Source organism: Anarhichas minor, unplaced genomic scaffold (genome assembly GCF_050575085.1).
Source record: "Anarhichas minor isolate MPS153535 unplaced genomic scaffold, ASM5057508v1 ptg000058l, whole genome shotgun sequence".
NCBI classification, from domain to species: domain Eukaryota; kingdom Metazoa; phylum Chordata; class Actinopteri; order Perciformes; family Anarhichadidae; genus Anarhichas; species Anarhichas minor.
In genome coordinates this window covers 3775258-3794466 of record NW_027466504.1, presented here as the reverse complement: position 1 = coordinate 3794466, position 19209 = coordinate 3775258, and the positions used below count along the sequence as shown (strand labels likewise).

The 19209-nt window shown below is 44.4% G+C and overlaps 2 protein-coding genes across 3 annotated transcripts in view; one reads left to right on the top strand and one right to left on the bottom strand.

Annotated features, from left to right (window-relative positions):
* Window positions 1-1134: 1134 nt before the first annotated feature.
* stpg4 (sperm-tail PG-rich repeat containing 4) lies at window positions 1135-8634 on the top strand. Its single transcript, XM_076077281.1, has 7 exons — window positions 1135-1224; window positions 1397-1459; window positions 2385-2639; window positions 4239-4303; window positions 4589-4634; window positions 7889-7990; window positions 8527-8634. The coding sequence occupies exons 1-7, from the start codon at window positions 1135-1137 to the stop codon at window positions 8632-8634; spliced, it is 729 nt and encodes a 242-aa protein (XP_075933396.1).
* An 8426-nt stretch (window positions 8635-17060) lies between these two features.
* Window positions 17061-19209, bottom strand: part of ttc7a (tetratricopeptide repeat domain 7A) — a 45213-nt gene continuing 43064 nt past the window's right edge. For both annotated transcript variants that reach the window (XM_076076996.1, XM_076076997.1), the window contains exon 20: window positions 17061-17304. In XM_076076996.1, the coding sequence (XP_075933111.1) occupies window positions 17086-17304 (219 nt within the window). In that variant the 3' untranslated portion in view covers window positions 17061-17085. The remainder of the gene's footprint in view (window positions 17305-19209) is intronic.

Below are 19209 nucleotides of genomic sequence, written 5' to 3'. Positions count from 1 at the left end.
TTATAAAAAGCTGTTGGTTACACAGCACATGTAACACTAGTCTTTGCTGTCCTCTGCATTCATGCATTGTCCAAATAGATGTAACGGTACGACAGCGGCTCCTTTTGCTACCTGCGTTTTTTGACTGTTTCCTCGTGTACTTTCGGGCCACGTGACTTCCTTGACAAGCCTTGTAAACATGAATTCTTGGCTCATTCCAACCATGTGTTCCATGTAGCCTAGCAACCAGGTGGAATGTTGCGCTTTTGCTCCCAGAGCGAGATTTTTTTTCTTCAGGTGATCTTTAGTTCTGCTGTACTGAAAGACACAGTGTGTGTGTGTGTGTGTGTGTGTGTGAGGGCTTGTGCATCACACTCCAGCCTCTGTATGCCACAAGAGGTGTGATACTTCAAACTTCACACACAAAGTAGAGGGTTAGTTTGAAAGAGTTTCTCGGGGTAAGTATCACACTTAAAAACCTCCAGAGTTCCTTAATTGCCTCATTTCAAGAACCCACTCTTCGGCTGGTTAGTTGGCTTGCTTGTTGATTCCACCATGCTTTAATGCTACACTGGTTACAGAACATGAGTCTCTCTTCCGGCGATAGCAATGTGCATTCTTAACCGGAAGAAGCGGATGTAAAAAGTTGCATAATCAGAATTTTCCTCATTTTATTGGACCCCATGTGTCCCTAGTTTCGGACAACAGTGCCGATAAACAGCCTGGCCCCTTCCAGATATTTGATATAACTAACATGTATTCCAATTGGCAGTGTAATGACAACGTTTGATCTTTATATTCTAACAATCAAACCTTGCTATCGCCGGAAGAAAGACGACTTTTATTCGGCTCATTTTCTGTAACCAGTGTAGCATTAAAGCATGGTGGAATCATGCTTTAATCATATCACAGTATCCCTCCACGAAGAGAATGAGAACTAAGTAACTATGTAGCATGTGCCGTGTGCAGCCTGGTGCTGGCTTGCCATTGTGTCTTACTACCAGTCAAACTGGTCGGCGAGTCTAAATTTAGCCCTCCACCAGGCCAGCTTGTTGAAAAATTGATCGATAGCGGAGTCGCTGCTATAGTAACAGTTGCAGTTTTAATGGTAGTCAGGTGTCATTGGATTTCCAGTGGAGCGCATTGCGAGCGACAATGAGTACGGTGCAGGATGGGGCCACCAGGAAAAACCAAGTCGTCCCTAAAGTCGGGGACATGTCCAGGGGTGGCGATAGAAGAGATAAGGTAAGGCTCTTTAAAACCCTCACGGCTCTGTGTGCCTAATGAGGACAAGCTGAACTGGTAAAGCACCGGATGAAACACGTGGAGATGCATCAACATATTGTTGTCATGGCGATGTCATCGTAGCAGAAACAAGCTTCTGTTTTTTTGGCTTGTATCCTGTTATTATCTGCAGGGTGATGACAAGTTGGACCTGTATGGCCGGGGGAGCTGGTGGCTGGGAACACTGAAAATAGGTGTCGTGTCACGCTGCTACGTTGGTGTCTGTGTACGCCTGAACAACTGGCAGTAGCTCACATGTGTGTGTGTGTGTGTGTGTGTGTGTGTAGTAGACTTTCAGTTAATGTCTTTTATTGCACAGCACTATCCCATTGTCTGTGTCCAAAGTGCGCTGTCTGCCAGAAATAAATTCAAACACTTACACTACAATGAATCCAGTCCCTAAGTGCCTCGCAGTGCATTCGTGGTAATAATGCATACTAGACCTAATTAAATATCAGTTTATCTTAATGAGATCCCAGCTCTCAGGCTACTCAGCTGGCTAACAATAGGCCACGTGGCTTGAAAATTATTCTTCGTGAATTAACTGAAATGATTGCTTGTTTGCTGTACATTTGCAGTACAGTACATGTATGCAATAAATATTAGCCCAGCTTACAGAAAGAGAAATATAGAAAGATCGTACCCTTATCTGCCATCACCGAATTATTGCTGGTCGGTACTCAGAATTCAGTTGCATTCTAAAATAATGATGGAAAATAACTATTATATTGTAACGCAATTAAAAGAGTGTAACAACCTATGTTAGCTTTCCATTGACTGGGAAAAAGACAAATCTGCAAGCTCATGTTTGATTTGCTGTCATCAAGCTACAACATCCGGTGCTGATAAATGGAGCCAACTAGGAAGTGCCAACAACTGCAGTACCTCACATGGCCACTTGTTAAAATGCCCAACTTTACAGCAGAATTAAACATGTTTACAGTCTGATCGAACGTGAACTCAGAGGTTTCAAAGTAATTCGCATTTGCGATATGGTCTGGCAATGTCAAGCTAAGTGTTACAATTGCTAGAGCAGAATTTGGCAATACAGTGTGTCTATCCGAGCGCCAGGCCATGTGTTAACACATTCCCTAAACTTCTCTCCTCTCACCTTCGACCAGGACACACCCATCCCAGGTGTCTATCACATCCGCGACTTCATCGAAGAAGCTGAACTGAACCCGGTGAGGAAGACCTATGGCTTCAAAGATGTGGGCAGAAAAGCCCCCATTCTGGGCGTACGTAAGGGGGATTTGCTTTTCCCCGGGGCATACGACTACACCGATTCCATCCAGGAGGTCCTGAAGCACCCGGCGTCTTACTCTTTCAAAAACTGTCCAAGGCCCAACATCGTCACCCTGGGCATCAGGGACAAGGTGGGGCTCAGACACAACCTTCACTGATCCTGTTGGCAAATGCGATTGACCACATGTAAAAGAAATAGTTTGCCATTTTGTGAATTACACCTCATTTCTTTCTTTCTGAGAGTTAAATAGGAAGTTTGCTAGCGCTCTCATGTCTACGTTAAAGGTACCCTGTGGAGTTTTGAATACTAATAGCAGATTTTATAAGTGGGTCCCAGTTTTGTTAGTACCTCTTGCACATGCATGAGGACGTACATGGACGTGATACTGTACATGCCCAATGTTTCATGCTATCCCAGTGATTGCGAGGTGTTTGGTTGGTAATGTAGCACTAAACCAGCACAGATGAAGAAGGAGACTAATAGCTAGCAAGAAGGGATGCAAACGATGCAGATTTTGAAATTTTTTTCAGGTTTCCAACTGCTCTTGTCTTTATTCTGAGCTAGCAGATATTCCCATTCAAATCAATAAAGCAGGATGGTCAGAGCGGCGGCCATTTTTGTTATTTTTTAATGTGTACCGTTGCCATTGCGATCGTTGTAGTGGGCTTACTTCCATATAAATTAAACCGACTTACACAAAGTCGCGGACTCCCTGGGTTGAGGTTTTGCAGTAACGACTAAAACGAGCCGTGGAGTATTACGTTATGAAGCACAGGGGGCCACAGTAAATGAGTAAAATTTAACAACTTTCTCACCGGAGACTGATGGCTGGCCAGTTAGCTAGGTAGCTTGTCTTTCTCCATGGTCGTTGGGGAGAGGAGCAGACCCAGCGCTGCCTGGTGTAATGGTCCCTCCGCCTCATGGCGCATGGTGAAATTAGCAAGCTAACTACCGGACTGCTGGCTAGTTAGCTTGCTTGCGAACCACCACCATGCTTTAATGCTACACTGTTATAGCAAATGAGCTGAACAGCGGGCTGGTGGCCAGCGGCAGCTCTGGGTCTAGCGGTCCCTCCGCCTCACTCCCTGCCGTTCTCGAGAAGGATAAGCTACCTAGCTTCTCCGGAGATTCTGCTCTCTTTCCGGCGAGCTGCAACACTTACTCGTGTTTTCGTCATTGCAACGAACAACCATCACCATTTTCTTTTCTACCAGTAAAATGACAACGGAAAACACTTCCACATCTACTCCTGTTCTATTTCTATTATTGAAGTATTCCTTAAACCTAACATCCAGGATGGAGAAATCATATAATGTCATACAAGTTAGTGTAATAAGCTCATCATTTTAAGCCTGAATTCAAACATTTGCTCCGTTCGTATGTTGTTGCTACTTTTAGTTGGTGCCTGCCCAAAAAAGGGGTGCAGTATGCATTGTACTAACCAAGTTACTATCCGCATGGGTTGTTAACTCATAGCCCTCCACACCACCTCGATTCACTTTGATTCATAGCTTAGGGTGTTTTTACTTCGACACATCATCACAGCAGAGTAGATGCTCTTCAAAATGCACGTGCAGCGGACTAACTGAAAACAGAAGATGTGTTGGAAACACAAGCCAGCTGTTGACGGTGTAACACAGCCACCGAGAAAAAAAACTGAAAAAACAACTCATGCTGATATGCTGTCATATCTATTTAAACATCTCTTTATCTTTATTCCTTGTGCCAGCATATAAACACTTCACCGTGCGACTATGACGTGACAGCGAAACCGGTGGAGAAGATTCCCTGCAAGTAAGCACTCGACAAACAGCCTCTCTTTAACTCTCAGATCACAGTGGAGCAGACAACCCATGAATCATCCCTTGATCGCTGAATCCTTCCCCACCCTCGTAACTACTTCTCCTTCCCTCTCTCATTTCCTCGTGGAACAAAGATGGAGGAGCAATCACCACATGCTCTCTCATTTTCTCTGCCTCTGATCACGCATGGCCTTATTCTTCTCTTCTCTCACTGTTCTCCTCTCTTTTTTATTTGATTGCCCCCCCTCCCTCTCTCACTTCTCTCCTCTTCTGGCAGGCATGTGATGTTTCGGTCGACCGTGCAGCGGATCACCTTTCCTCCTGTAAGTATCTCGTCACAGAGACTAGTTATTAGCCCCGTTCAGTCTTTCCGTGGCCCACAAAAAGGCTTCATTACAGTACACTTTCAATAGGTTTTAGTTACAAGCTGTGACCCTAATGTGTACGTGGTGCTGAACACGAGCTAGTTATGACAACCACAAGGGTCAAAGAAAACCGATCCCGCAGACTGTCCGATTGTATCATTTGCCCCATTCGGAGGCCTGTTATGGCACTGCTGACCAGTCAGCTTTGGTTCATATTGCAGCGTTGCAGCCTCGGCCGTGTGTCCGTGCTGGTAGCTGATGGATATTTGAGCCGTGCTGGCAGCTGCTGAGTGTTGACAGAAAAGGAAAGGCGCTAAGAAATCCCGGGGGTGTTATTACTGCGGAGTTGGGAGCAGTTTTTCTGCTGTTAGTGGTGTCACAGCGACTCTAAGACAAGTTTATTGTCAAAGGTTAAGCACCTACCACAAATCCCGCAGCGAAGTCAACCGAAAGACCAGATCACTCGGACAGCTGACTTGGCGTGGGCGGGCAGACGTTAGCCGATCAAAATGGTAGTGGAAATGGAACCAATGGTTTGCACCGGGAACCCGTGGTCCACCCAGAGACAGGAAACAAGAATTTCAGATTTGGGCCTCGCCTCTTAGCCCGCAATAAAATGATTCCCACACATCCCAAAAAATAAGAATTAATAATTCCAGTGAGCAGAAGATGTTTGGAGAACACAACAAAAAAGGTGTATGTATTCTGTTTTTCTGATGTGACTTAATTTCTCCATCCTGGGGCCCTTGTGTGGCCTAGATTTACACGGTTTGCTTTTTTGCAATATCGACTGCACGTGCTGCTCGGAAGGAACAAATCCTCTCTTGAGATTCAAGCCTGTTTGAATAAAAGTCATAATCCCAGACATTTTCATATGAATAAATGCCCTCCTATCTGTTGCTGTAGCACAGAAGGGATTCAACCTTTAACTATACTGCGTGAAAACTTGCCTATCTGAACACTTGCTGTTTGGTCGTTTCTATTTGCAACACTATAGAAACTGTTGGTCGGTCCATCGCTTTGGTCCAGACTGAAATATCTCAACAACTTTTGGATGGATTGCCACGAAACCTTGAAACAGACATTCATGGTCCCTAGAGGATGAATCCTAAGGACTTTGGTGATCCCCTGATTTTTCCTCGACACCACTACCATGAGGTTAACGTTTGTATTTTTGAGTGAAACATGTCAACAATTATTGGATCGATTCCCTCATGTTATTGAAAGAAAAGAAAAATGCAGTTGATTTAAGGGGGACTGTAATGCAATGTCGTGGCTGCACCAATCAAAAACAGGTCAAAGTTTTAAAGTTTCACAGACATTCACAGCATGTGCCAGTTACCTCCGCTCCGCCGCGAGAACATTTCTAATGTGCTGCGCGCCACATTGGGAAAGTAGGCCAGGTGCTTTGGCTCCAACTCACACACACACACACACACACACACACACACACACACACACACTCACACTCGTTTGTGTAAGAGAGTTTTACTATCCCGTGAAATACACCTGCATTAGCACCTCTGGGAGCATCAGGCAAGCGCGCCGGGGCCCAGCAGGCCAGTTTGCCGAGGATCGAGGGAACTGGCGACCGGGATCAAATGGCATGTAACGGTAGCAGCCATCCCTCCGAGGAGAGGGAAAAGACACCTTCCTGCCTCCCTCTGTCAGAATCAGAGAGCAGCTGAAAATAAAAAAGGCTTCTGCTGTGTTCAGGGACAGGGAGACAGTTTTATGTCTGTGGAGGAGGGTAGAAGGAGGGGTGATGCTATTTCTGCGTGGCACGCCGCTGGTGATGACCAGTATATGTGTTAGTGGGTAAGAGGAAAGGAGAAGTGAAAGGCAAGGAGAGAGAGAGCGAGGGAGACGTTCGACAGAGACCAGCCCTTAAAACACAGATCACATGGGCAGAGCCCGTAAAGATGAATGATATGTCATAGGTCTGAACAACATGGTTATGGGTGTCTGAAAATAGATCTGGTATATATTGTCAGTGCATCTTTCACATGACTTGGATATCAGTGAAACAATAGGTTTATATGAGCTTATAGGTCCATAGGTGAAAGAATGCAACTCTCATTCGGCTTTAAAAACGTTAGAGGTCACGCTGTACAGCAGGTGATTATAATACATGCTTACACCATCGGGTTTGGTCTGATTGGACCCTGTACTTTCAGTCATAGAATAAACTTTATTGCCGAGGCAGGAAAATTGTCTTTGGTCTCACCCAGGAAAGTATAAACGCACAGCATGTCCAAAAGATAAAAGCATCACAAAAACAGAATAACGAGCTCTCAATAGTACAACAGTCCTTGCATTAATATGCATTTAATAAGGTTCTCTTCTGCTCGCTGTTTCTCCATGTGTCCTTCACTACATTACTAAGAGTGCACACAAGTTAATTGGGTTTAGTTAAGTCACAGGGACTGGGAAGCCGTTTTAAAACAAAAGTCAGCCTAAAGCTTATTAACAAGCTAATTAACTACAAGCGACTGACATTTTCAATAAAGATAATGTTGAGAAAACAAATGGAGGGGAGAAAACAATTTACTCATGTTCAAATGGCCAAAATAGAAAGAAAACATTTCCTATACAAGTTTCTTACCTGACCAAAGGGAGGAAAGCACATTTGTGATCACGTGCTAAAGTCTACATGCTAGCCTTGGCCTGCAAGATATTGAGGGTGAGGTATGTCACGTTCAGCTAACGTTATGTGGACTACAATACACTTATTTTTTATCCACTGCATCACCAAACCTCTGTCCAATAAACAAGCTACTTGCTAACATCTACTGCTAACTGCGGTTTTCAATAAAGATAATGCTGAAAAAGAAACAAGCTAGCTACTTATGCTCAACGGCTAAAATACAAGAAGGTAGTGCATGCTAAGCTTGGTCTGCAACACATTGAGGTTGAGGCAGGCCTATAGCATGCTTAGGTTATGTTTTATCAAGTTGGTTTTTAACTTGTTAGGTTACCAAAGCTCTGTTCAATAACCAAAGTACTTGCTACATGCTACTGCTAATTGACATTTTCAATAAAGATAATTATGTTAAAAAAAGATAATTGAAGAAAAAAACAACAACTACAAAACACACCCTGCTCACATGCTAATGTTTACATGCTAGCCTGGATATACAGCATATTGAGGCTAGATCACAAAATCTATCAATCTGTCAATCAATAATAACTCCCATCTCTGACCCCTTTAGAAGGAGGGACCTGCTCCATGCCAATATAATCCACAGACCAGACCAGGAAAAGGCATCACTTCCTGCTTCAAGTCCACCACCTTGCTCCACTGTGTGCACTCCGTGAGTCCGGTACTCCTGTAGATGCACACAGGTCGAACATGTCCAACGCTACATGACAAGTAGCGAGGCTAGTTAGTGTCTGTCTGTTACTAGCGTAAGACGATGAATTTATACTTTCTTAACAGTTTTATACCTCTCAGCTGCAATATGGCAGTAAAATTCTTGATGAGCGAGTACAAATGCAAATACACTAATGTTTTGATTGCATTCAGTAATGACGTTATCGGGGTTTTGATGGAAGTTTAAAGAGGTAAGTTATGATTTTATTAGATCCTGTAAGTAAAACGGAATATTACACAATGAATTACATAACAGAATGCATCAAAGAAAACATACCTAACACAGATAAGTACAGCACTTCAGATCATATTCTGTGAATAGCCTACTTGATATTGGATTACATTAAGTGAAGAAAATACCACGTTTGTCTTTTGGCTAATGGTCTGCCTTTTTTTGTATTTCACAGTGATACTATAATGAAAAACAGCATTTGTATGTTGTGCGTGTGTGCATTGTATTTTATGTTTATTCCACAGAAGACCCCAGGCCCAGGGGCCTACGAACCTTGCTGGAAGTTGGGCGACCGTCTGAACGCGGAGGCCATAGACCCGTCATTTAGCTTCTTCTTCCGCGACATTCTCTAGTGTGGACCTCAAATCCCACGATGCCTTGATCCCACCACCATCCTGTCAGCCCCGAATTACAGATCACACACGGTGACCCTGCCTTATTTTTAAAAAGTAAAATGTACAAAAGAAAGCAATATCCCAGTCTCTTATTACTTGGACCAATGTTTATCTGTATGTCAGCGAGGGATTTTGCGGTCTGCCAATAACATAATAAGCTACATTCGTTGTGCTCAAATGGCTTTAGTGACGCCGGCCAGGGAAGCAGAATGATCTTATCTGCAACAAAGGGTACTTCATTCCACTTAACTACATGTTCCTGGTACTGCTCTCTCCCTTCATCTCTCCTCTCTCCCATCTCTGTCGGCAGTCGGGCTGCTTTGCCTTCCTACTATCTCTGCCCTGCGATGCACTCAGGAGGAGGAATGCTGCTCAGCCATGCGTCACATGCACATAGCTTAGTGTGGCATGCTGCACCCTCAGATAACACATTCAGCATTATGGGCCAAGGCAGTGGCACACAATAAAACAGCTATTCTTATCGCCACCTACTCTTTCTTTTTCTTTTGACGAAACAAACAAACACGGCCAGTAATGTCGGGGACACAAGAGAGCAGCGGCGATAGGAATCACCATCCGCCTTGAACATAACGGCAGTGTAGATTACAGCGCGACAGGGGATGGGTGCAAAAAAAACTAAAACAGATTGCAGATTTGTTGCTGGTGTGATCCTGGGCAATGTTTGTCATTTATTGACTCGGAGAGAGTTTTTTGCTGAGCATGCATGCACTATGTCAGCACTGCCACATATTCATAGACTCATGCCTAAGAGCAGCATCATTTTGCGCCACAGCCAATTAGACAGCTGCTGAGGGAGTGGACTCATATTCATCCGTTCTGCCCACCCAGATTCTGTTATCAGATCCAAGGATGAAAACGTATACAATGATAAGTAGAGCTCAATTTCTGCAACAGATAATATTGCAAGGAGCCGTCAGGGTGCCACTAACAAATTGTGATCTAGTTATTTCATTGATTGACTATCACATTTGTGATATTAACAGCGGATCAAATGACTGTAATGTGAAAGGTGTGATGAACCTACAGTCTGCAGTTTCCTTCAGCTCATTGTCTTGGTTTTACCGCTCACAACCGCAGCTTGTTTTTGATGCAAAGAAATCTGATTAAACCCAGAGTATGCTGACTGCCCAGCACCAAACAGCAGACATTGAAAGTTGCCATTTCTTTTGAACATTGCATTAAACAGCTAAAGAGAGTGGGGAGTTGGTGGAGACCAAAAAAGTGCTAAAAGGCGAGTGAATATTGGACAACGCAACTCCAAAATCAATGCTTAATGTTCTTCCACACAGTGAAGAAGAGACAAGCAGGGTCATCTTTGTGGCGATGTTACTGGAACACCCGACACGCTTTGTAGAGACATTTGGTTTACCTGGAATACATCTGATTATTTTGGACAGGACTGCAGACACGGCGCTCGAGCACAGGTGCTCCGAGGTTTGAGTTGGGAAAGCCGGAGCGAGTTACGGAGCAACGTCTCAAAACCACCTCGGGTCAACGCTCAGCATCAGTGTTTGAGTGCTGTTCTCGTCTCTTGCTCAAGGGCACTTCAGCAGGGTGAACATTTGCACAAAACATTTGCTCTTCTCTCCGCGTATCGACTCCAGCGCTGCTTTTGTTCGGGACGACAGTCAGGCAGACGGACGTTATCGGGGGCACATCTACTTGGCTCGACTCTAATCCCCACCGCTCTGTTTCCCCTCTATCGCAGACACTTAAGAGCTCGAGGAAGTTCAAGAGCCGGGCTCTTATTCCCCCTGTCACTATTCTGGAGACAAAGGAGCCGCACACTTCCACCCGGAGAGGAAGACAATCTTATTAACACGGGGCTTTGCATGCAGCCTCTAGAGTGGCTGGGCACGCGTTTCTACTACTTGTGAGGGAGACGCAAAGAGGGAGATGTGTTGTGTGTGTGTGTGTGTGTGTGTGTGTGTGTGTGTGTGTGTGTGTGTGTGTGTGTGTGTGTGATGAGCAGCCATTCTGCCTGTGGTCAAGGCACCAAGCCCCCAGTAATCTCTGTCTCTCTCGTCCTCCATTCTCATCGCAGTAATCTCCACGGTCCAGCACTGATCTCTGACATATGCCTCATACTGACGACTTAACACCCTCCGTCTCCCACAGCGTGCCTCGACCACAGGCACGGCTAGGCACCCGCTCTTTCGCTGTCAATCAAGACCCCCCCCCCCCCCCCCCCCACACACACACACACATAGACACACATTTGCTTCAGAAGAATACGCACGCAGCCGCACAATGCGATGAATGCGTATCTGTGATACTTCTGCATTTTTTTTTAAACGCGCTTGCAAACTGATGCACGAAATCTGCACGTGCGCACACACGGTACACCCACATCTATGGGCTAGTACTACACAACTACTACTTGCTTTTTGATATATAAAAAGTAGTAAATAAAACCTCTGCTGAAAGATGAAAGTGGATCATCCCTCTGCGGAGAAGAAATTATCAGGATGGCACTGCACAAAGCCTACCACACACACAATATCCTTTCATCTGTGGTAGTGTTTCCCGTGGCGAGAAGGGGGTTTAAGTGCGATTTAAGATGCTGGCACAGTGCAATTACATCATTCAAAGGTCACGAGAACATCTGGTGGCAGGTTGCACTGGCAGCCCCGAATATCAACTTCAGTTTTTTAGGCACGGCTTAATTAGATCCGGTCGGTGTTCAGGAAGCAGTGTTTTGCACATCAGTGGGGTCTGGAGTAAATCTGTGTTTCTGGCAGCTTACAACAGGAGGTGACCCTGCTACTCAGTGGTGCAGCTGGAGCCGGAGTCGAGAGAACGTCAAATTAACAGCTAACTCGGGGCAACATGCTGAGAAAATGTGACCCTGCTCAGTGGAGTGATGACGAAGGTAGACCGCTGAAATTTCCTAAAGAATGTGATGTTGCACAACAAAAGTACCCATAATCCAATACTGGTGTGGGACAAATGCCATTATCAGTTGCTGAGTCCCAGCTAAAGGTCGCCAAACAAATAAGCAAACAGAGAAGCCATTGTCTGCCACTGACATTGTGCTGAACTAAAATGGCCTCCCAGTATCACAGGCTGTCTCCCGTTCTTCCCTGGCCGTATATCTTGAGCACCTTGAGAGACTCCGGGCAGCAGAGAGAGGGTCAGACAGAGAGGTGGCAGGTTCAGAGGTGCTGCTCCCCTCGTGTCCCCTTTAAGTCCAGGTCATATTCACTCTCGTCACCACATCCCACACTAAGGGGCGATGACTAGGCAGCTGGGGAATTTAGTGGGCAGAGTGACACACCGGGAGGGTGACCAGGTATCCTTTTACCACCCCCCTCAGGCTGCTGACGGACGCATCGGAGCAACATTACGCTTCCGTTAAATGGCATTTTAAAAGTTTAATCAGCTGCAATGGGCGACTGTTAGCGAACAAGGGGGCCATTGTTTAAGCGGTGCTGGCACCGCTGCGGTGTGTGTGTGGAAGTGGACCAAGAGCGCTGGAGGCCGATCAGGTGGGGAGGCCGGAGTGATTGATGGAAGAGAACGCACTGCGGGCCAAGCTGCCGTTTACCGCGGAGTTATTAGGCATGGCGCTAATAAGGTGGTGTGCCAAAAATGTGAGAATAATTCAACAATTGGCTGTCAGAGCTGCATGTGACTTGCAAAGCAAATGCCTGCATTGTGTGTTTGAAAATGTGACCTTTTGCCCTAATTTCCTAGCTGAGCATTAAGACTCGAAAACAGGGAAACAGCTAGCCTCTGGCCAAAGGAAAAAAAACAGCACCTCTTAAGCTCACTAATGTTATAAATCTGTTGTATTTATCTGTACAAAAACTGATGTGTTAAACCAACAAGTTTTGGTTTTGTGGAGGGTTATGTGAATGAGTTGGTAGGCAGATTTTGTTCCCTTTGGGTAGAGCCAAGCTAGCTGACTCTCCGTTTCTGTTAGGCTAAGCTAAGCTAACTGGCTGTAACTTCATATTTAGTGAAAAATGATTTCCCAAAAAGTCAAACTATACTTTTAACCATTCCCACCAGGAGACATTGTTTTATTTCATTTAACTATTTGACAGGGATAGGGCACAGCAAGCTAATTTACATCTGAAGTCCCTGGGCAGGATCTTATGAAGATGCATTGTATTACAGCCTGTATCGATTCAGGGAGATGAAATGTCGTAGCCATAAACATCGGCTATAAACACCAGCTATAACTTGAAATTATAGCAGAAACATTCATTGAAGGTTTTTACTGTAAAATCTTTGGAAAGTACTCAAGTCATGTCAGCATATAAAGCTTTGTTTTCCAAAGTATTTCTGAGAATATACGCTATTTACTCTTCACCTTTAAGCCATTCTCGCAGCATTTTGAATGCATTCCTTTGTCAACATGTGCTTTGAACTCTGCTGGAACACATTTGCCCTCAGGGGATGAACTATGTGTACGTTTCCCCAGTCATTTTATTTATAAATGAGATTATGGAACCACATCTGATCCTCATAACCTCCATCACACCCCTCACCCATCCATGACTCCCTGGCCTTCTTTGGACATCACAATGATGGTTTATGGTTTCCTTCTTGGCGCCCTGCACCGACGACACCCAGCCTGTGCCCTCCATATGGCCCTGTCGGATTGGCATCCATGCACACACACCACCGTGACCTGAATACCAAGCCCTCCCTATACACACACACACACACACACACACACACATCACACACATCCAACATGGCCACTACTTTTGATTGTCAGTTATTTGTTCATCATTGATCTCTGTTCTATCCAATATGGCAGGAGTTTGGAGGTTGTGTGTCTGTCTAACGGCGGGTTCACACCTAAAGGTTCGGTTCCTGAATCGAACCAATGCGGGATGATACATTGGTTTCATTTTCCAGGCTGGTGGCCACTGGGTCAAAACAATATGTATGTCACTCCCCTAGACTACGGAGCTGCTGACCGCTCTCCTTTCAGCAGGGAGAGTGAAACAAAGCGACCGCAAGTTGCGCTAGCTAGCTAGTTATTGTCTCATTTGAGGTCTGATTAACTGTAAATTCATCAAATTCAGTGGTAGAAAATGTGCAAATAGGCTACTAGTTCACCAGTCACCGAAACGAGAAATGTAAACTTTTTTAAACCAGAGACACAAGACATAAACGGTATACGTCCTGTCATTGGTTCGAATGGTGTTCACACCAGAAAAGAACCGCTCCAGAATGAACTTGACAGAGACTACCCCTTCGAGGCGGACCAGAGAGCGGTTGCTTGGTCCGCACCAAAGTTCGGGTCTGATGCCGTCGCCATCTTGGAATATGGCCCTCGCCATGTTTTGTTTTTTTTGCGACGATAAACGGAAGTTACCATATTTGGACTGCTGAGGAGTGACGTTGAGACGCCATATACGGCTCTGGTAGCGACCTGTCAATCACAGTAAGCCCGCCCTAAAGCATACTCTGCTTTATGGTCTATTTGTCTCTAATAATATTCTAATCATATTGTATTGAAGATTTCAAACTAGAGAATGAGAACATAAACTCATGTTTACAATGTTTACTGAGGTAAGAAATCAAGTTAGAAGTAGAGTCATTTTCTCATAGACTTCTATACAATCAGACTTCTTTTTGCAACCAGAGGAGTCGCCCCCTGCTGGTCAGTGGAGAGAATGCAAGTTTTAAGACACTTCCGCATTGGCTTCATTCGGCAGAACCGGAGGTTGCCTCCAAACGAACCGCACCAAGAGCGGTGAACGCTCCGGGGTTCAGTTCAACCGAGGCTGGTGTGTACCCTACAAGGCACCCGTAAATGTACAGCGAGTGCACCTGAACACTTGATAGCAGTTGCACCACTACGCTCATATCACGCACACACACAGACAGTTTTGTGATGCTCAGTCGTAACCAGAGCGGCACGCCTGGGTGCTCTGACATCACGATGACGCAGACGCGCATTCACAATAAGATCTGCTCATTGAACCCAGGTGTATACTGTTTATTTTTACGTGAGTGTGGTGACACTCGGTCCAGTGAATAGAGCTTCCTTTGCCCGTCATTCTGAGAGGCTTTGCAGCAGGCCGCTTCCTCCATTAATCCGTCTCCATTTACCAGAGCTGTCAAGTCCATAGCATATGTGTGTGCGTGTATATAAGCATGTACCACACAATGTGTTCATGGTGCCTCTCATTGTCAGTGTGTGTGTGTGTGTGTGTGTGTGAGTGTATTTGTGCATGTGCGAGCACACCATGTAATATTTCAGTCTTTACCCACAGGGATTAGACCATTCGTCTCCCGAAGCCCCTGTGTAGGTGTCACACACAGCGCTAATGAGGAGAGGACGGAACAAGGGAGAGCCGGCGAGCGAGGAGGGAAAAAGTAAAAATAGATTCTCTTTTTTCTGGGCGGCAGAAAAGAGGTGACAGTGATCGATAAACTCCCGCGCGGAAATCAAAGTATTGATGTAGGGGGGGGTTCATGCCGGGGGGAGTGACGGGAGCGACGGGAGCGTGGGCGATTGTGGAGTTTTAGGACAAGACAAAGAAGGCAGGGATTTGTGCTTGTTGCCCTGCAGGGAGGGAAACAGTTAAGAAATGCTGAGACCAAAGGCAGTGACTCTTCCCATAACACAAATCAATTTACACCATCCTGAGACATTGATTATAGCTGGCTCATACCTCACATGGTAACAGCAGACATCAAACGGACACTGTCAAGGCTGTAAAACCACACAACGGGTGCATTATCTGCCGCTGTGTGTGTGTGTGTGTGTATGTGTGTGTGTGCGCATGCGTCAAGTGTGTGTGTGTGTGTGTTGTTCAACAGACCAGATATCTCTCCGCTTCCCCAGTTACTCAAACAAGGGGATGGCTGCTAGGCAACCAAGCCACATCACATCACATCAGGCGAGAGAGAGAGAGAGAGAGAGAGAGAGAGAGAGAAAAAACTGTGCTGGCAGTATTACATAAGCTGGCAGCCCAGTCCCACTGCTCACATTAATGTGGTTATAGGCACTCGGAAGTGATGTCCATTAATCACAAGTGACAAGACAGGTGAAGACGCAGCACCAAGCAGTGATTTTTAAAAGCCGTTGTAGTTTCTATTGGAGAGCATTACGAGCAGATGAGTAAAGACACGACAGCAAAAAAAAAAAAAAAAACAGACATGTTATGAGCGGATGAGTCGCCTACTGCACCATACAGACAGAACAAACAGAACAGAGACTGATAACACCCCAGAAGGACGGCTTAAAAAACAAACACGCATGCATGAAGGTACATAATATAAAGACAAGCCGCATTGGAAACACACATAATAAAGACATATGGAATGAGACGCGATTGTCCCAGCTTTGAAAATGGATGAGCTCTCGTTTGAGGTTTGACAGGGTGGGGGGGTGGGGGGGGGGGGGGGGGGGTTTGTATGTACACGAAATCTGCGTCTGATCATCAAAAATACATCAAAGGCTAAGACAAAGATGAAGTGGAGCTGCTAGTGTTGCTGACAAGCCTGTGCATAATTGATGCATCTGCATCTCCACACGAAACATGACAACATACATTCTATCTTGAAGATGTAACCGGCACACCTCTGCTGTTCATTCAATTAACACCCAATGATTCAGATTATTAAGAATGTTACTCATTAGTCACTAATTGCAAAAGAGCTATGATTTCTGTACCTATAACTCCATAGGAGATGTACATTGTCACAGAACGTACATTATAACATTATTCCCTCTGTATATACTGCTCTGTTATGTTGCAAAAATCAGAATGCCTCTGTTGCTTTTTTCTACATGAACAGCATTGATATCCTATTTCACGTAAATATGCAACAGCATGTTTTTTTTCTTCTTTTTTTAGCTGATAACTTATAAAGAACGTAGCAGCGCTCATATTTCGGGGGGTTGAAAATGAAAGTCATTGATACTTTTTAAGGGAATATTTTTGGGAAATACACTTCAAACATTTGGTTTCTAGCTGGACGTTTGATAAGAACATTGATGCAACATTCATATCTGCTAGTTAGATACAAAGCTACATCCTGGAGTTAGCTAGTTTAGCCTAGCATATAGACTGGAAACAGGGAGAAACAGCTAGCCTGGCTCTGTCCAAGGGTAACAAAATATCTGCCTTCTGAAACTTAATTAAGTTCACTAATCACATTGTTGTTTGTTAAATTCATTGTTGTTTGTTAAACAACTGCCGTTTGTGGTTTTACAGGGGTTTATGCTAAGCTAATCGTCTCCTGTCTGTAGCTTCATGTTCAATAGACAGACATGAGTGGTATCAATCTTCTCATCAAGCTGTTGGCAAGGCCTATTTCCAAAAATATTGTCAAACTTTCCATTTAAGGTACGTGTTTTCCAACTGTATCTGCATCACAAGTTATTATAACCCAAACCCCCAACCCCAGCCCCTTTCAAAGTTCCCTGGGGATGATGGTGAAGGGCCGGATGGGGCAGGAGGCCTCCAGCTCCAGGGCTGTCAGAAAGCAGTCGGGGGCCTGGCTGGAGCCTCGAGACTGCAGGGCCTCTCCCAGACCGCTCCACGCCTCGTGAGAGGTGCTGTGGACCTGAACCGCATCACGCAGGACCTTCTCCCCGAGGTGGGTGCGCTCGGTTTTCACCAGCAGACGGCCCTGGATAGACAGATGGATAAAAGAGAGGGGACATTTAGGTTTGCATATAGGCTCAACAGGTCATGAAAAGTATTCCTATAGAAAATAAAGTGTTATTTAATTGTTTGTTTTAACAGAAAATCCACTTAAAAATCAACTTCTGAGGTAAGCTACAGGCTACAGGCGTGCTCTCATTCTCACAACACAGAATGGTGAAATTACATTTGACCTCAGTGGCTCGTCCTTAAATTGTCTCCCTAAATATCTACCATTAAAACAATTCATCATGACATGATAAGATCAAGTAAGCAGATGGTGGCTTTTTACAAAAAAAAAAATCCAAATCTTTATAATGGCAGCTGTCCTGTGGACTAGTTTAGTACGACAAAAAAAAAACAGCAACAAAAACCAACTTTACGAGAGTGCTACTGAAGGGAGAAAATCAACAAATAGTGAGATTAGGAGCAGTCCTCTGTGGAAAAACGACGCAGTATGTTAAGAAACGCACACACAGTAATGAAAGTTGATGCTGTGTTTAACCTGCTTGGGTCGGAGGTGAGACTGCTGGTTAAAGGGATCACATTGGTGATTGGTCACTTTAACTTGGTGAGTACGATGTTATCATAACCGATAGACCTCACGCTACCAAAATAAAAGCCAAGGCAAGCATTAAAAAATATTTTGACAGTAAATTTAGTGGAAGAAAGCCACTTTTGGGCCAGCCACTTAAAAATGAATCAACTACTTTTATCAAATAGAACACAAATATGTTTGTTCTATTTGTCGAAATACAAATTACCTTGACAGCAATCAATGAATTAAATATTCTGACATTAAAAAGAAAATAAATAAAACTGTATCTTTGGCTGTTGCAGGACTTGTAATAAGCCTGGATCAATGTGTGCACTCATTACTCGTCACCGCTGTCTTACACAAGCAGCTAGCTTAACAGCTATGAGTACTAACAATAGCCATGTTTGCTGTTTACATTTATTATGAAATGAATAATGATAATTTTGGAGGATGACTTGAAGGATCTGTGTAGCCGACCTGGCGACTTTCTTGCTAGATTTAGCAACCTTTGGAGCTAATGCTGCTAGCTACTTTTGTTTGAGAAGAGTACGCAACACTTGGCTGGCTTTTTGAGTTGGATAATTGTTTTAACCTAGCATACTCTTGCTAGTTTTTCAAGAATACCAACCTTAGCTTTAACAATTATTAAAAAGTAGCATCAAAAGTGCTTTACAGCAACTCTAAAGCTTTAGCACCCACTCGTCACATATTGAGTATTTAGAAAAAAGAAAAGAAGACTTTGTGGTATAACAAGCAGCCAGCCAATTTGATGACCATCAGCAGTTAGCTCAACATTAGCCACAGGGACCGCACACAGCCCCACAGGCCTACAGTGAAGAAGTAAATGTAGGCGTACCAGTGGCTAACATTAGCAAGCTAGCTCAGACAACATGTAAATAAGGCAACTTTGGAGTCACTGCATTTTGCATATAGCTAACCAACATCTGTCCAACGCACAGAGACCAAACTAATATTAACCGTTCATCAAACTCCCGGCAATATATTGAGCAAGCTGACGCCCAGATTGTCGAAGTGTTACTGGGAATACCAAATGTAAAGTAATTATTGAATTTCAAACGGTAGTCCCTTACACTAACTATTTGTTCCAGAAAAAAGTATCCATCTCAAGCTAGTTTTAATACTCTGAAAATGTATTTTCTTACAAACTGAAAAGAATTGAGCTCTATTGGAAGTCAGAAAAACCTACAAAAAAATATTTTAAACTGATTGGTAGCCTACTAAAAAGTTTACACAGTTTGTGCCAAAGTGCCCCAAACATTCAAAGACTTGCTATGTTCCTTTACAGAACATGTTAGTCCAAAGTCCTCATTTGCAGTGGCGTGCTGGATGGCT